Below are 16,289 nucleotides of genomic sequence, written 5' to 3' on the forward strand. Positions count from 1 at the left end.
TGAGGGAGGAGGTGTGGGTGCAGGTTTTACAGTTCCTGCGATGGCAGGGGAAAGTGCCAGGATGGGAGGGTGGGTTGTAGGGGGGCGTGGACCTGACCAGGGTTGACTCTACTCCCCTTCTTGAACGAGGGAATAACATTTGCTATTCTCCAGTCTTCTGGCATTATTCCTGTAGATAATGATGACATAAAGATCAAAGTCAAGTATGATTCGGCCCAGGGGATTTATCTATTTTCATGCTTTCCAGAATTTGTAACACCTCCTCCTCCTTGTGGACCTCAATCCCACCTAGTCTAGTAGCCTGTTTCTCAGTATTCTCCTAGACAACATCATCAGTATTCACACTGGAAAAAGACAAAAAGTATTCATCTAGCGCTTCCCCTATCTCCTCTGACTCCAACTTCTCACTACTGTCCTTGATTGGCCCTAATCTTACTGTAGTCATTCTTCTACCCCTTATAAGCTTTAGGGTTTTCCCTGATCCCACCCGCCAACAACCTCTCATGTCCCCATCTTACTCGACTTAGCTCTCTCTTCAGGTCTTTCCTGGCTATCTTAGATTAGATTTGATTAGATTCCCTACATTATTGAAATGGACCATTTGGCCCAACAGGCCAAAACTGACCCTCCGAAGAGTAACCCACCCAGACCCATTCTCCTACTCTATACTCGTGCACCTAACACTATGGGCAATTTAGCAAGATCAATTCACCTGACCTGCACATTTTTGGATTGTGGGAGGAAACCAGAGCACCCAGAGGAAACCCACACAGACATGGGGAGAATGTGCAAACTTCACATAGACAGTCACCCAAGGCAGGAATTGAACTGGGGTCCCTGGCACTATGAGGCAGTAGTGCTAACCACTGAGCCACCGTGCCATCTTGTTAACACTCAATCGCGCTAACTGCGCCTTCACATCTCATCATAACATAAATCGTCTTCTTCCTCTTGACATGAGATTCAACTTCCTTAATAAACCATGGCTCCTGCGCTTGACAACTTCCTCCCTGCCTGACCGGTACATACTTATCAAGGATCCACAGTAGCTTGTTCCTTGAATAAGCTCCATGTTTCTATTGTGCCCATCCCCTGCAGTTTTCTTCCCCATCCTATGCATCTTAAATCTTGTCTAATTGCATCATAATTGCCTTTCCTCCAGCTGTAGCTCTTGCCCTCTGGTGCATATCTATTCCTTTCCATCGCTAAAGTAAACATAACTGAACTGTGGTCACTATCACCAAAGTGCTCACCTTCCTCCAAATCTAACACCTGGCTGGGTTCATTACCCAGAACCACTCTAATGTGGCCTCACCCCTTGTTGTCTATCTACATACTGTGTCAGAACACCCTCCTGCACACAATGGACAAAAATCAACCCATCTAAAGTATTTGAACTATAGTATTCCCAGTCAATATTTGGGAAGTTAAAGAACCCCAGAACAACTACCCTATTTCTCTCACTCCAATCGAGAATCAACTTTGCTATCCTTTCCTCTAAATCTCTGGAACCATTTGGAGGCCGACAGTTATGGCTGTACAGGACATTGGTTATGGCACTGTTGTGTACAATATTGTGCGCAATACTGGTTTCTTTCCTATCGGAAGGATGTTGAGAGAGTTGAAAGGGTTCAGAAAAGATTTACAAGGATGTTGCCAGGGTTGGAGGATTTGAGCTATAGGGAGAGGTTGAATAGGCTGGGGCTGTTTTCCCTGTAACGTCAGAGGCTGAGGAGTGACCTTATAGAAGTTTATAAAGTTATGAGAGGCATGGATAGGGTAAATAGACAAAGTCTTTTCCCTGGGTGGGGGAGTCCAAAACTAGAGGGCATAGGTTTAGAGTGAGAGGGGAAAGATATAAAGGAGACCTAAGGGGCAACTTTTTCATGCAGAGAATGGTGTGTGTATGGAATGAGCTGCCAGAGGAAGTAGTGGAGGCAAGTATGATTGCAACATTTAAAAGGCATCTGGATGGGTATATGAATAGGAAGGGTTTGGAGGGATATGGGCCGGGTGCTGGCAGGTGGGACGAGATTGGGTTGGGATATCTGGTCGGCATGGACGGGCTGGACTGAAAGGTCTGTTTCTGTGTTGTACATCTCTATGACTCTATGACTCTAAAACTCCCAACAGGGTGACCACTCCTTTCTTTTTCTAGTCTCAGTCCATACTACCTCAGTTGATGAGTCCTCAAATGTCCTTTCTGCAGCCGTAATACTGTCCTTGACTAACAATGCCACAACCCCGCCTCTTTTACCATAATCTCTGTTCTTGCTGAAACATCTAAATCCCAGAACCTGGAACAACCATTCCTGTCCCTGCATTGCTCAGGTCTCTGAAATGGCCATATCATCAAAATCCCAGGTATCAACCCATGTTGTAAGTTCACTCACCTTATTCTAGATGCTCTTGGTGTCGAAATAGACATATTTCACACCAACAGTTTGCTTGTCGGTGCCGTTGTGCGACCCTGAAACTTTATTTCAGACCTCCCTACTCTCAACCTCCTCTATATTCAATCTACAGTGCGGTTCCCACACCCCTGCTGAATTACTTTAAACCCTCCTGAGGAACATTAGCAAATTCCCCCCCCCAGGATATTGGTACCCTCTGGTTCAAGTGAAGACCATCCTGTTTGTGGAGGTCCCGCCCATTCCAGAAAGAGCCCCAATTATCCAGGAATCCAAAACCCTCCCTCCTGCATCATCCCCGTAGCCACATGTTCAACTCCTCTCTCTCCCTTTTCCTCACCTTGTTAGCACATGACATAAGCAACAATCCAAAGATGATAACAACTGTTTGTCATAGCTGTAAGCTTCTACCCTAGTTCCCTGAATTTCTGCCTTAAATCCCCATCTCCCTTCCTAGCTGTGTCATTGGTGCCTATGTGGACCACGACTTGGGGCTGCTCCCTCTCCTCCTCAAGGATCCTTGAAACACAATCAGAGACATCATGAACCCTGGCACCTGGGAGGCAACACAACAACCGTGAATCTCTCTCAATCCCACAGAACCTCCTAACTATCCCCCTAACTATGGAGTCCCCAAAGACTAATGTTCTACTCCTCTTCCACCATTCCCTTCTGAGCAACAGGGGCAGACTCTGTGCCAGAGACTTGTGCTCCATTGCTTACCCCTGGTAAGCTACCCCCCCCCCCCCCACAACAGTATCTAAAACGGTATATTTGTTATTAAGGGGAACGGCCAGAGGAGATCCCTTCACTGCCTGATAGTTCCCTTTCTGTCCCCTGACTATAACCCATCTACCTTCTCCTTGTACTTGAGGTGTGACTTTGTCCCTGTAACTCCCCTCAAAAACCCCCTGCACCTCCTGAATGATCCAAAGTTCATCCATTTCAAGCCCCAGTTCCCTAACGCAGTTTTCGAGGAGATGGAGTTGGGTGTGCTTCCTATAGATGCCGTCAGCAGGGACACTGGTGATGACCCTTACCTCCCACATTCTGCAGGAGGAACATTCAACTGCCCTAACCTCCATTCCTAGTATTCTAAATTCCCAACGAGACTACGGAAGACTAAAGGAGAGGGGAATAAAGACTAGCCACCTTATCAATCCAGCGCACAGCGCCTTCTTTTTGAATAGAGGAGGAGGATGGGTGGGAGACACTACCCGAGTAGTGTTTCAGGTAAAGCGACCACCCAAATATAAAGCCTCAGTTACCAGCAGCCCCTTGCCCACCCCTGCTCAGCGTGCACACAAGGAAAGTTTTTAAACCTGACTCCTACCTTCCCATCGAGCCTCTGGTCCTGGCTTTCGCTCCTCCTGCTGCAACTGCTGCCGAGAAAATTATCATCAAGACAACTGTACTCTTTACTTCTTGGGATTTCTAGTTCGTGTTCATGATCCAAATTGATGTGTATGATTCACGCTGTCTGTTTTTGTCCTGAGATAAGACTCCATACTTTGTGGGTGCTGAGGTCTCCATGGAGACGTTGATATTTAAGGTTGTACAGGCTTCACCTATGGACAGCCTTGGTTTGAAAAGCATGACTTTCATTTTTTTGGTTACCTTCTACCATTCTTCTTTGTGTAAACCAGCCAAAGCTAACATAAATCATATAGCATCTGTAATTTTTAAAGTCTACGCATGGATGCTGAACAGTTAAAAAAAATTTGGATTATGTCTATACCTGAAAATGATTGCCAAATGCAGCCCAGGATTCGATATCTGTAACCTATTCTTTAACTCCAACAATTTTTCAACAGTTTCTCACTCTCTCCTTTACTCATCTATCCTTAATACTCTCCATATGCAGATGGAAATGGTCCAAATTTTTCAGTGAACTAATATAACTGGGAAATCTGAATTAAAAGTATGCTCTTCAACAACTCTTTGCATTTTTTTTAGTTGAGGTAGCAGACGTTACATCTCCAACTGCGAATGGAAATCAAACATACTACCCATAGCTGTGACCTTTTACAGCCTCAAACATTAACATTGCTGTGGAAATGCCAAATATATAAAATTAATTAAAAATTTGAACAAGTTTAGTAGCATTTCTGGAAAAATCCATATTTCCACATTTAGCGACCTTAAATTTAAATGCTATCAGAATACCATATTCTATGGAAAAATGGGTTTATGGTCTGCTCTGTTAAAAAACATAATCTCTGCATTCCTACATAAGCAAAGAAGTTATCCCAAAGTTGTCTTTCAAGGTTTCTCTAGTACAGAAACAGTGGATCACAGTGTATGAAAGCAAAACTTCAACTGGTACATGTGCAGAACAGCTGTGTCCAGAGTGAACATGTATAGCCAAAGGAAGTCCCTGGCCTGTGATTATCACATTTACAGACATTCTGGAAAGGCCAGAAAATACACTAATGAGACTATCTTATTCTGCACAATCGTTTTATAAGAACTTATAGTGGCACCTTTCATGTCATCTCTCAGAAAAGGAAGACAATATTAGCCAACAGAGAAGTGCAGAGGTAGTATCTAAAATCAAAATGAAAAATGGCCATTCAGCATAAAGTGCCAGTTCTAGCCCACTGATCAGAATTAATCAAATGCTGCTACCCTGCCCTTCCCCTTTTGGTTTTTATTGTCTGCCTATTCCTTTTTCAAACATGTCACAGTGTCTGCCTGCACAGATGTGGTAAAATTCATCCCTTGTGTGAAACTGTTTTTCTTGTTTCCCCATTTTTCATCCGGTGAGAATTCTGAGGTAATGCCTTGCCTCTGATTCACAAGCAAAAGAAAGCAATCACTTGCAGTGTTTTCCCCTTCAAATCACTCACCATCCTGGCTCATTCCTTCAGGGTCAATGGGTCAAAATCTTGGCTCTCCCTCCTTAATGGCATTGTTGGACTACCTACGCCACATGGACTGCAGTGGTTCAAGAAGGCAATTTTTCACCACCTTCTCAAGGGCAATTAAGGATGGGTAATAAATGCTGGGCCAGCCAGACGCACTCACATCCCACGTGAATATTTATAAAAACTGCCTTTGCAGTGTTCCTTCCTTGATCAAATACAACAATGACTGTCACAGTGAATTTACATCTTCTAGTGGGAGAGAAGACACATCCCATATTAATTAGGAGTGATGAGGGCTTGGTCGTGTTGTCACTTGGCTAATAATTCAGAGGCCCAGCGTAATCTTTGAGGACAAAGCTTTACATCTTATCATGACAGCAGCAGGAACTTAAATTTGGTTAATGAATTTGGAATATGTTTGCAGATTCAGTGATAGTGACAATGAAACTTTAAGCAATTATAACAAAAGCCATCTGGTTCACTAATGTCTTTTTAGGGAAGGAAATCTGCTGTTCTTACCTGACCTGCATGTGACTCCAGATACGCAATAGTATGGTTGAATCTTAACTGCCCTCTGAAATGGCTGAGCAAGACAATAAGGTCAAGAGCAGTTAGGGAGGGCAACAAACACTGGCCCCAGATCCCATTAAAGAACAAATAAATAGGGGTCATTCCTGTGAAAGTTGTGAAGTATAACAATTGGTGTCGGATTCATGATTTGGCAACAGCCACAAGTTATCTTTACAATTAGCTCCAGCCTGAAATCTTTGTCACTTACATGTTGAATTTCCATGGGACTAAATCCGTTTCACCAGCTGAGTTTTGATAGAATCTTCAGAATATGTGTGAACTGTATTGCACTTTAAGTGTCTGTGACGGGAATTTAAGAGCTGTGATCTAATTGAAAACTGTTGCTCGTCCATGAACTCCTTGCAATTATTAACAACTGGACCATGAGAAATAGGAACATCAGTAAAGTTTTTAAGAAAGGAAATATAGGCCAATAAAGCAAAAGGATATGCCAATATTACAGGGCAGCTATTTAGGTTTTGATATCGAGTGATACAGGAAGAGAGAGACAAACATAGAGAAACAACAGTAAGTTGTTTCAGGGTGAAAAAGTAATTTTAAAAAGGCAACATTGACTCTTTACTTGATGCACATAATATTCTGAACAAAATAAATGAATTAACAGCATAAATAGAAGTTAATGGCTATGATCTTACGACCATTCTATAGACATGGTTACAAGGAGATCAAAACTGGGAACTAAATATTCACAAGTATGTGCCTTTTGGAAAGGATAGGTAAGAAGGATAGCGTCATCATATTTGTTAATAAGGAATGCAACAAGTACAATGGTGAGAAATGATCTTGGATTGATGATGTAGAATCCATATGTGTCAACATAATAAGGGAATGAAAATATTGATGGGAGTAAGTCTATTGGCTCCTAACAGTAGTTGTTCTGTAGGACAAAGAGTACATAAGGAGATAATGAGGGCATGTTAAAAAAACTACTTTAATCATGGGTGACTTTAAACTTCATGTAAATTGGATAATAAGATTGGCAGAGGAAGCCATGATGAAGAATTTCTAGTGTATTTGGAACAGTTTCCTCAAACAATATGCTGTGGATCCAACGGGAATCAGGTTATTTTGGATCTGAAGTAGGTTTAAAAAATGAAATCAGACTTCAAGATATCCTTGAAAGCAGAGACTATGTTTGAAATTATCATTCAGTTTGAGAGGGAGGAACTTGGATATCAAAAAGAAGTGCTAAACTTAAATGAGGGTAGTTATCAACGAATGAGGGCACCACTGTAGGGATGATTTGAAAACAGCAAAAACTGTTGAGGATCAATGGCAGACATTTAAGAAAATATTCATGATTCGCATCATATATCCCAGTGAAAAATAAGGATTCCAGGAAGGGGATTAGCTGACCATAGTTGACCAGAGAAGTTATGGATAGCATCAAATTAAAAGAAAAAACGTACAATGTAGCGAAGATTAATTGTAAGCCAGAAGATTGCGAAAGCTTTAAAAACCAACAAGAGATGACCAAAAAGTTAATGGAGTGGAAGAAAATAAATTTTGATGGTAAGCTTGCAAGTAGAACATAGGACCCTTAGAGATTGAGGCTTGGAACCTCACAATGGGATTGGGGAGTGATACAATAAATACTCAAGGAATTGAATGAATACTTTGCATCAGCCTTCATGATAGAAGATATTAATGGCATTCCAAAAATACTACACAATCAAGGACAAAAATGGAACAGGAAATAACTAGGGGAAAAAGTGTTGTAGAACCTAATGGAGCTAAAGACTAATAAGTCCCCTGAACCTGACAGGTTGCAACTTAAGATATTAAAGGAAGTGGCTAGAGAGATAGTGGATTCACTCATAGTAATCTTTCCAGGATCATCAGATTCTGAAAATGTCTGAGGGGATTGGAAAAGTACCTTTATTTCAGAAAGGTAACTGTAGGTCAGCTATATTAATATTTTTATTAGAAAATGTTAATGTCTATTACAGAGGATTGTAATAGCAGAGCATTAAGAACTTTCACAGGAATGACCCCTATTTATTTATTCTTTAATGGGATCTGGGGCCAGCGTTTGTTGCCCTTCCTAACTGCTCTTGACCACATTGTCTTGCTCAGTCATTTCAGAGGGCAGTTAAGATTCAACCACACTGGAGTCACATGCAGGTCAGGTAAGGACAGCAGATTTCCTCCCCTAAAAAGGCATTAGTAAACCAAACGGTTTTTGTTATAATTCATGAAAGTTTCATTGTCACTATCACTGAACCTATGAATATATTCCAAACTTGTTAATCAAATTTAAATTCCTGCTGCTGTCATGATAGGATTTGAACCTTTGTCCTCAAAGATTACACTGGGCCTCTGAATTATTAGTCTAGTAACAACACTACCAAGCCCACATCACTCTTAATTAATATGGGGGCGTATCTTCTCTCCCACAAAATGATTCAGCCAACTCAGCTTGGTTTCATGAAGAGGAAATCATGCCTGAATTCTTTGAGAAGATTACAAGCAGTATAGACAAGTGAGAAGCAATAGCTGTAATATATTTGTATATTCAAAATGAGTTGAATAAGGCACTGGAAGTGTGTCTCTTACCTAATGAAATTGCCTTAGTATTGAAGGTAGTACATTAGCATGCACAGAGGAATGATGAACTAATAGAAGACAGAGTTAGGATAAGAGCAGCATTTTCATGATGGCAACCTAAAAGTAGAGGAGTGACTCAAGGATCAGTGCTGGGATCACAACTGTTTATAATATATTTCAAAGACCTAGATGCAGAAAGTGAATGTATATTGCTATGTTTGTGGATGCCACAAAAATTAAAGGAAAGGCAAGTGAATGACACAGTCTGCAGCGAGATAGAGACAGGTTAAAGCAAGTGGGAAAAAACTTTGTGAGTAGAATATAATGTGAAATATGAGGTTATGCACTTTGGTAGGAAGCATGCAAGAGCTGAATATTCTTTAAATGGAGATAGATTGCAGAAATATAGACTAATTTGAGAGTCCTTGTGCATAAATCACACAACACTTGTGTATATGTTCAGCATTTAATAGGAAAGGCAAATGGAATAGAAGTTAAAAATCACACAACACCAGGTTAAAGTCCAACAGGTTTAATTGGAAGCACTAGCTTTCTGAGTGCCGCTCCTTCATCTGGTGGACAACCACCTGATGAAGGAGCGGCACTCAGAAAGCTAGTGCTTCCAATTAAACCTGTTGGACTATAACTTGGTGTTGTGTGATTTTTAACTTTGTACACCCCAGTCCAACACCAGTATCTCCAAAAAATGGAATAGAGTTATGGAGCCATAGAGCACAAAACCAGACATTTCGGTCCAACCAGTCCATGCTTACCATAATGCCAAACTAAACTAGTCCCACCTGCCTGTGCTTGGCCCACATCCCGCCAAACATTTCTTAATCATACATTTATCTAAATGACTTTTAAATATTGCAACCGTACCTGCATCCACCACTTCCTCTGGAAGTTCATTTAACACATTAACCACTCTGTGTTTTAAAAAATAATGAACCTTATGTCCTTTTAAATCTTCCTCCTCTCACCTTAAAAATATGTCCCCTGGTCTTGAAGTGTCCCACACCTGGGAAGACACCTGCCATTCACCTAATCCACAACCCTCATTATTTTCTAAACCTCTACAAGGTCACCTCTCAACCTCCTGTGCTCCAGTGATAAAGGTCCTAGCCTTATATAACTCAAACCCTCCATTCCTGGCAACATCCTGGTAAATCTCTTCTAAACCCTCCCCAGCTCCTCCCTATAACCAGAATGGAACACAGTATTCCAGAAGGGGCCTCACCAACGTCATGTACAACTTCAATGTAACATCCCAAACTTAAACTATTTAATAAATTTGTGCAAGGCAATAGTCAGACTGAATCTAGAATACTGAAAAGTTTTTGTTCCCCTCTCTAAGGAAAGATGTATTGCTAAAGGAAGCAGTCCAGAGTAGGTTCGATCCCAATTATAGAGGAACTGTTCTTATGAACAGAGGTTAAGTGGGTCTAGCCTGTACTTAATGGAATTTAGAAAAATGAAACACAGCCATCTTGAAAAATAAACAATTCTTAGGGGACAAGATAGGTACAAAAAGGCTGTTTCCTTTTGTGGGAGAGTCTAGGACTAGATGGCATAATCTTAGAGTCAATGTGCCCACTGAAAACAAAGATCAGAACAAATTTCTTCTGAGGGAGTTGAAATAATGGAATTCTTGACCACAAAGGGTTATTGAGGTTGGATCATTCAAAATATATCTCAGCTTTGAATATAATTAATCAGTAAGGGAATCAAGGTTATGGATAAAAAGGTAGGAAGGTGAAGTTGAGGATTATCTGATCAACAATAATTTCATTGAATCATGTAACAGATGCAATGCTTCTCCATCTTCTGGTTTTGTCTCTTAGTTGGTACATGATACCTACTTCACCATTTGGAAAGATCATGGCTAACCTGATTGTGACCTTTCCAACCTGATCCCCATGGCTCTCGTCTCATTGATCAATAATTGTTCCACCTTGCCTCGGCTGAACTCAACCTCCTAGCCTCTCTGTACTAGAGAATTTCAATGACAAATGACCTTCCAAAGGAGGAAATTCCTCCTCATCTCCCTCTTAAATGAGTGACTCTTACTTTTTCCCTTAAGACATACTGTCAACAACAATTGTCCTGTCAAACCCCCACAAGGATAACTTGTAAAACCTAAAGCGAAAGATCAAGTAACAACAGTTGCACTGACTGCATATAGGTTCAAAGCTATTATTCATATCTTTCCCACTGTTGTACAAAATGTACAGGAAAATTAAACTGACTCTCTTGTTTTGAGCTAAAATCCTGACCTGAAAATTTCTGAAAATAGTCAACAGGTCAATCAATTTAAGACAGATTTCTTAGCTGCTCCCTATGCATTGTTCAGATTTATTTGCAAGTCTCTTTATCTTAGAAAATATTATCTTGTGTCAATACCTAAAACTGTGGAGGCCTGAGAGGTTTATGGAAGAATATATGCTGTTTGATTCCCTTCAGGGTTTGAAGCAATTTGTAGCTTTATTTGATCCTAAGATAAACTGTACAGGAGAGGATATTGTTCTCAAATGATTTGCTCTTTTCTGTGAACTGGCACTCAAACTAAAACTGACAATTAGCTGCAATAACTTAATGTTCTGTGGCCACCGACAGCAGTTTTTGTGTGACTGACACTGAAAAACCAGTGCCTCTAGTTTTATTTACATTTTCACTGAAAATAAAAAAAACTTCAATGTTTTTGTCAGAGGTGGTTTCTGAAATATGTGCTAGAGGTGAGAAACCTCACCCACAGCCTGAGTGAGGGCATGTCTGTGCATGTGCGTGTCTGTGTGTGCATGTGTGGGAAATTCAAGGTGCAGGGCTAATTTGTATTGGTAGATGAGGTTTCTTATAACACATAATTGGTAAATGAGTTAATGGATAATGGGTGACTGACAACTATTTATTGATCAAATACTGTTCGCTAAACTCTAACTCTTCATTATCACTGCTTCTTAGTGGCTTGACCCCCAATATGTTATTACACACAGATCCAGGAGCAACTCGATCTGTGCTGTAGACCTCTAAGCCTCTAACTAGGAGAGGGTTACGTAACCAGCTATGTGCATGCTATACTTTGCCCAATTGGACCTCTGTGTGTGTATTTGAATTGAGCTAAAATGCAAGGAGAATCATGGCAGTATAGAATCCTGACAATGTGGAAGCAGGCCATTCGGCCCATTGAGTCTACACTGACCCAACGAAGAGCATCTTGCCCAGATACAACACCAACCCCCCCCCACCCCCCCCACCCCCCCGTAGCCCTGGTAATCTACATAGTCTCCACATTTGGCAATTTAATATTGCAAATCTGCATATTTTTGGACTATGGGAGAAAACTGGAGCACCAAGAGGAAACCCACACAGACATAGGAAGAACGTCAGACTCCATACAAATAGTCACCAGAGGGTCAAATCAAACCCGGATCCCTAGCACTATGAGGCAATAGTTCTAACCACTCAGTCACCATGCTGCCCTTGAACATAGAAAGAAACTACATTAGAATCCAACTAGCATTAGCTCATGATTTAAATTCAGTAAGTTCTTTGGACACCTTCACACACTGGATTCAAAATCTAAATGCTACGCCTGGCTTTGCCACATTTAGGAAGCAGCTCAACAGTCTAGCTGCTGAATTATGTTGCTGCCTTCACTTGATGTGAATGTATTGGTAGAAAGAACATGTTTTGGTAAGTGGTGATATCTGGCTCTTCAATGATTATCCCTGAGGTGGTTGATCATGGGGAGATATATGGCCAACAATGTTTGGCAACAATGCATTCAGAATTTCCAACGTGGATCACTGCATATTAGTCAGGGCCTGGAAATCAACTGGTGTTTGGACTCTTACACTATTGGGATGCAATCAGCCTTGCTGGCTGATAACAGTTCCACACTGATTTGCGTAGGGCAGACCCAGCTGCTAAAAATCTATGCACAGCTTGGTAATACTAAAAAGTGGCTATCATTTTCAAGTAGCATAATAAAAACTGTGAAAATGATGCACATTTTATCCTTCATAAAATAAACAAAAATTCAAACAGACAATTCAAATGTACAACATATTCAAGTAAAGAAACAAAAACTGAGCAAGAAAGATCAATCCGTGGTTTATGAAAAAGGTTAAAGGCAGCATTGGCTTAAAAGACATGATTTGGAGATGCCGGTGTTAGAAAGAGGAAGCTTATAGTTTTGCAATGCTGTTCAGTAAGCCATAGGTTTGGGAGCATCTTTGGAACAAACAAAGGGTTACCAAACTGTTGCTAAAAAAGAATGATTAAAATAGCAAGGGATACGAAAACAGATTGTAAGAGTTTTTACAAGCTTACATAAAGAAGGAGATTTGCTAAAGTAAACAATGACAGGCAGGAGAAATTAACAAGGAGAATAAGGAAATGTCAGAGATACAGAGCAAATTTTTTTTGTCTACTTGGTTTGTCTAGGAGTCATAAATTATACATCTGGAATGAAGTGTAGCCTAGAGGCCAATAACAGTGAGAAATTTAAAGTAATTAATATCAGCAAGGAAAAAGTATTAGAGAATCTTAAGGGATTAAATGCCCACAAATCCTGAGGATTCATGACCTTCATATTTGGGTTCAATAAGTGGTAGTTTCAAAGATAAAGAATTACAGACTACCTCCATTCTAAAATAATCCCAGCAATTAGACATTTACAAATGTAACATTGTCATGCGGGAAAGGACAGTGAGAGAAAACAGGGAACTGTAGGCCAGTTAATCTAACATTAGGCATCAGGATAATATTGGATCCTATTTTCAATGAACTCTGATCTATTTGGAAATTCATGGCATAACTAGGCAAATTCTTTTACGATTTTACGAAAAGGAAATTATGTTTGACAAGTTTATTTGCGGTCTTGAACATGTAAAGAATAAGGGAGATTTAAAAAAAAAGAACAATTTGAGTCATAGAATCATACAGCATTGAAATAGACCCTGCGGTCTGATTTATCCATGCCAACCAAGTTTCCCAAACTCAACTAGTTCCACTTGCCTGTATTTGGCTTATATCCCAAAACCTTTCTAATCGTGTACTTACAGTATATTTGTAATTCCAAAAGGCACTTGATAAAAGCATACTTGAAAGTTTAAGAGGCAAGGAGATAAGGATTAATGAAATTAGGGTTAAAATATTAGCATGGGTAGAACATTGACTAATAGCCAGAAGGCAGGGAGTATTATCAAAGAGACATTTACAAGCTAATAGAGTGGAGTGGTCCAGGAATTAGAGGCATATTCATAGAACTGAACAGACCATTCACTCCAACTCATCCATGGTGAACAGATATCCAAATAAATCTCATCCCATTTGCCAGCATTTGGCCCATATCCCTCTAAACAAGGCTACACACATATTGTGAGTCACACCTGTGAATCATAGAACAAAGTATAGGCTTTTGTTTTGTGATGAAGAAACAAAAAAAAAGTACAGCACAAAAAGCTCTGACACATGATGCCATTCTAAACTGGATGACTTTTGCTTCTTTGACATCCATATCTATTTCCTACCTATTCTTATATCTGTCAAGATGCATCTTAATTGTTGCTATTGTAACTGCCTCCACCACCTCCTGGCAACATGTTCCAGGCACTTGCCACCCAATGCATAAAAAAACTTGCTCATCACAAACCTATCCCCTTTTACCTTAAACTTATGTCACCAAGTAATTGACACTTCTACCCTGGAAAAAGGATTGTGACTATCTATTCTATCAATGCCTCTCATAATTTTGTTAGCTTTTGCCAGGTCACCCCTCATCCTTGGTTAAGTGAAAACAAACAAAATTTGTCTAATGTCCCCACAAAGCCAATACCCTACAAACCAATTAACATCTAGTAAACTGTTTCTGTACTCACTCCAAAGCCTCCACATCCATCTGGTAGTGTGGCAACCAGAATTGTACACAATATTCTAAATGTGGCCTTACTAATGTTCTGTCTGCTTTAAAGTAGCTTACCAATTTTTATATTTATGCTTCAAATGATGAAGGCAAGCATGTAAAATGCCTTCCCAACCACCATATCCACTTGTGCTGCCACTTTCAGAGAACTGAGAATCTGTATGCTTAGATCCTTCTGTATGATGATGCTGCTAAGAAGTCTGCCATTTACTGTATGCTTCCCTCCTGCATTAGATCTTCCAAAATGTATCACCTCACCAGATTAAACTCCATTTGCCATTTCTCTGCCCAAGATTCCAGCTTATTTATATCCTGATGTATCTTCTGGAAATCTTCCTCACTATTCGCAGCTCCCCCAGATTTTGTGTCACCCATAAATTTACTAATCAGGCCACCTACATTCTCCACCAAATTTTACCATCATGGATCCCATGTGACTTCGCCTTTTGTATCACCCTACCATGAGGGATGTTATCAAGGCCTTGCTAAAGTCTATATTGACCACATCTACTGGCCTGCCTTCATTGATCATCTTTGTCACTTTCTTAAAAAATTCAATCAAGCTGGTGAGACATGATTTTCCCTTTACACAGCCATGCTGCCTATCCTTACTAAGCTCATTTTTTTCCAAATATGAGTAAATCCTAACTCTCAGAATCTTCTCAAATAGTTTTCCCATCACTGACATGAGGTTCACTCACCTGTAGCTCCTTGGATTATCTCTGTTGCCATTCTGAAACAAAAGGAACAATGTAGCTGGTCTCTTCAGTCCTCTGAGATGTCTTCTGTGACAAAGGAGGATACACAGATTTCATACAAGACTCAATCCATTTCTTCACCTGCCTACCTCAGCATTCTGGCTTAGTGGCCATCAGGTCCTGGGGACTTGTCTACCTTAATGCTTTTCAAAACCCCCAAAACCACCTCCTTTTTGTATGCTAATATGCCTTAGAATATCAATGTATTCTTCCTGAGACTCATCATTCAATACATCCTTCTGTTTTGTGAATACTCATGCAAAACATTTATTTAAGGACATCGCACACTTCCTCTGGCTCCACACATAAATTCCCTCCTTTATTCTCAAGTGGACCTATCTTTTCCCTAGCCACCCATTTGCTCCTTATATTTGTATGAAACCTGTGGAATTTTCCTTAATCCTGTTTGTCAAAGACATTGCATTGCTCCTTATAGTCCTCTTAATTCCTTTTTTGAGTTCATTCCTACTAATTATTTTATTGATCAAGTTTGTCTTCAGCTTTCTAAACGTTTACATGCGTCTCCTGTTTCTTTTTTGATTGATTAAGCTGTCAATTTCTCTTATCAACCAAGGTTTCTGAGTTTTGCCATCTTTCTTCTTCATTTTCTCAGGAACATATTAGTTCTGAATTCTAATCAATTGGCCTTTAAAAGACTCCCACATGCCAGAGTTGGTTTTAGCTTCAAACAACAGCTCCCAATCTACATTCCCCAATTCCTACATATTTTATGGGTGGCACAGTGTCTCAGTGGTTAGCACTGTTGTCTCATAACTCTCAGGTCAGAGATTCAATTCCACCCTTGGGTGACTGCGTGAAGTTTACACATTCTCCCTGTGTCTGCATGGGTTTCCTCCCACAGTCCAAAGATGTGTAGGTTAGGTGGATTGACCATGGAGAATTTGGGGTTACAGGGATGGAGTAGACCTGGGTGGGATGCTGTTCGGAGGTTCAGTGTGGGTTCAATGGGCCAAATGTACAGATTCTATTCTATGATAATCTCATCTAAAAAAAATCAAAATTCCAGAACATTAAACTGCCAGTCTTGTCCCTCTCTTAACCAAGTTTCTGTAATACCTACAGTATCATAGTTGTGTGTATTAATCCAAGCTCTGAATTCATCTGCCTTACCTGTCATACTCCTCACATATACATCACAGACTGTAAGTCATAGAGTCATAAAGCACAG

General features: G+C 40.3%; 1 protein-coding gene across 2 annotated transcripts in view; it reads right to left on the reverse strand.

Moving 5' to 3' along the window:
* Positions 1 to 16,289, reverse strand: part of dipk1c (divergent protein kinase domain 1C) — a 135,526-nt gene that overhangs the window by 26,953 nt on the left and 92,284 nt on the right. The window contains exon 4 of one of the 2 annotated variants that reach the window (XM_072570639.1): positions 15,044 to 15,127. The exons of the other annotated variant lie outside the window; for it this stretch is intronic. Coding sequence (XP_072426740.1) covers positions 15,059 to 15,127 — 69 coding nt within the window. The 3' untranslated portion in view covers positions 15,044 to 15,058. The remainder of the gene's footprint in view (positions 1 to 15,043; positions 15,128 to 16,289) is intronic. 2 annotated transcript variants of the gene reach the window in all.

The sequence above is a fragment of the Chiloscyllium punctatum genome, chromosome 5 (assembly GCF_047496795.1).
Source record: "Chiloscyllium punctatum isolate Juve2018m chromosome 5, sChiPun1.3, whole genome shotgun sequence".
In the NCBI taxonomy this organism is placed as follows: Eukaryota; Metazoa; Chordata; class Chondrichthyes; order Orectolobiformes; family Hemiscylliidae; genus Chiloscyllium; species Chiloscyllium punctatum.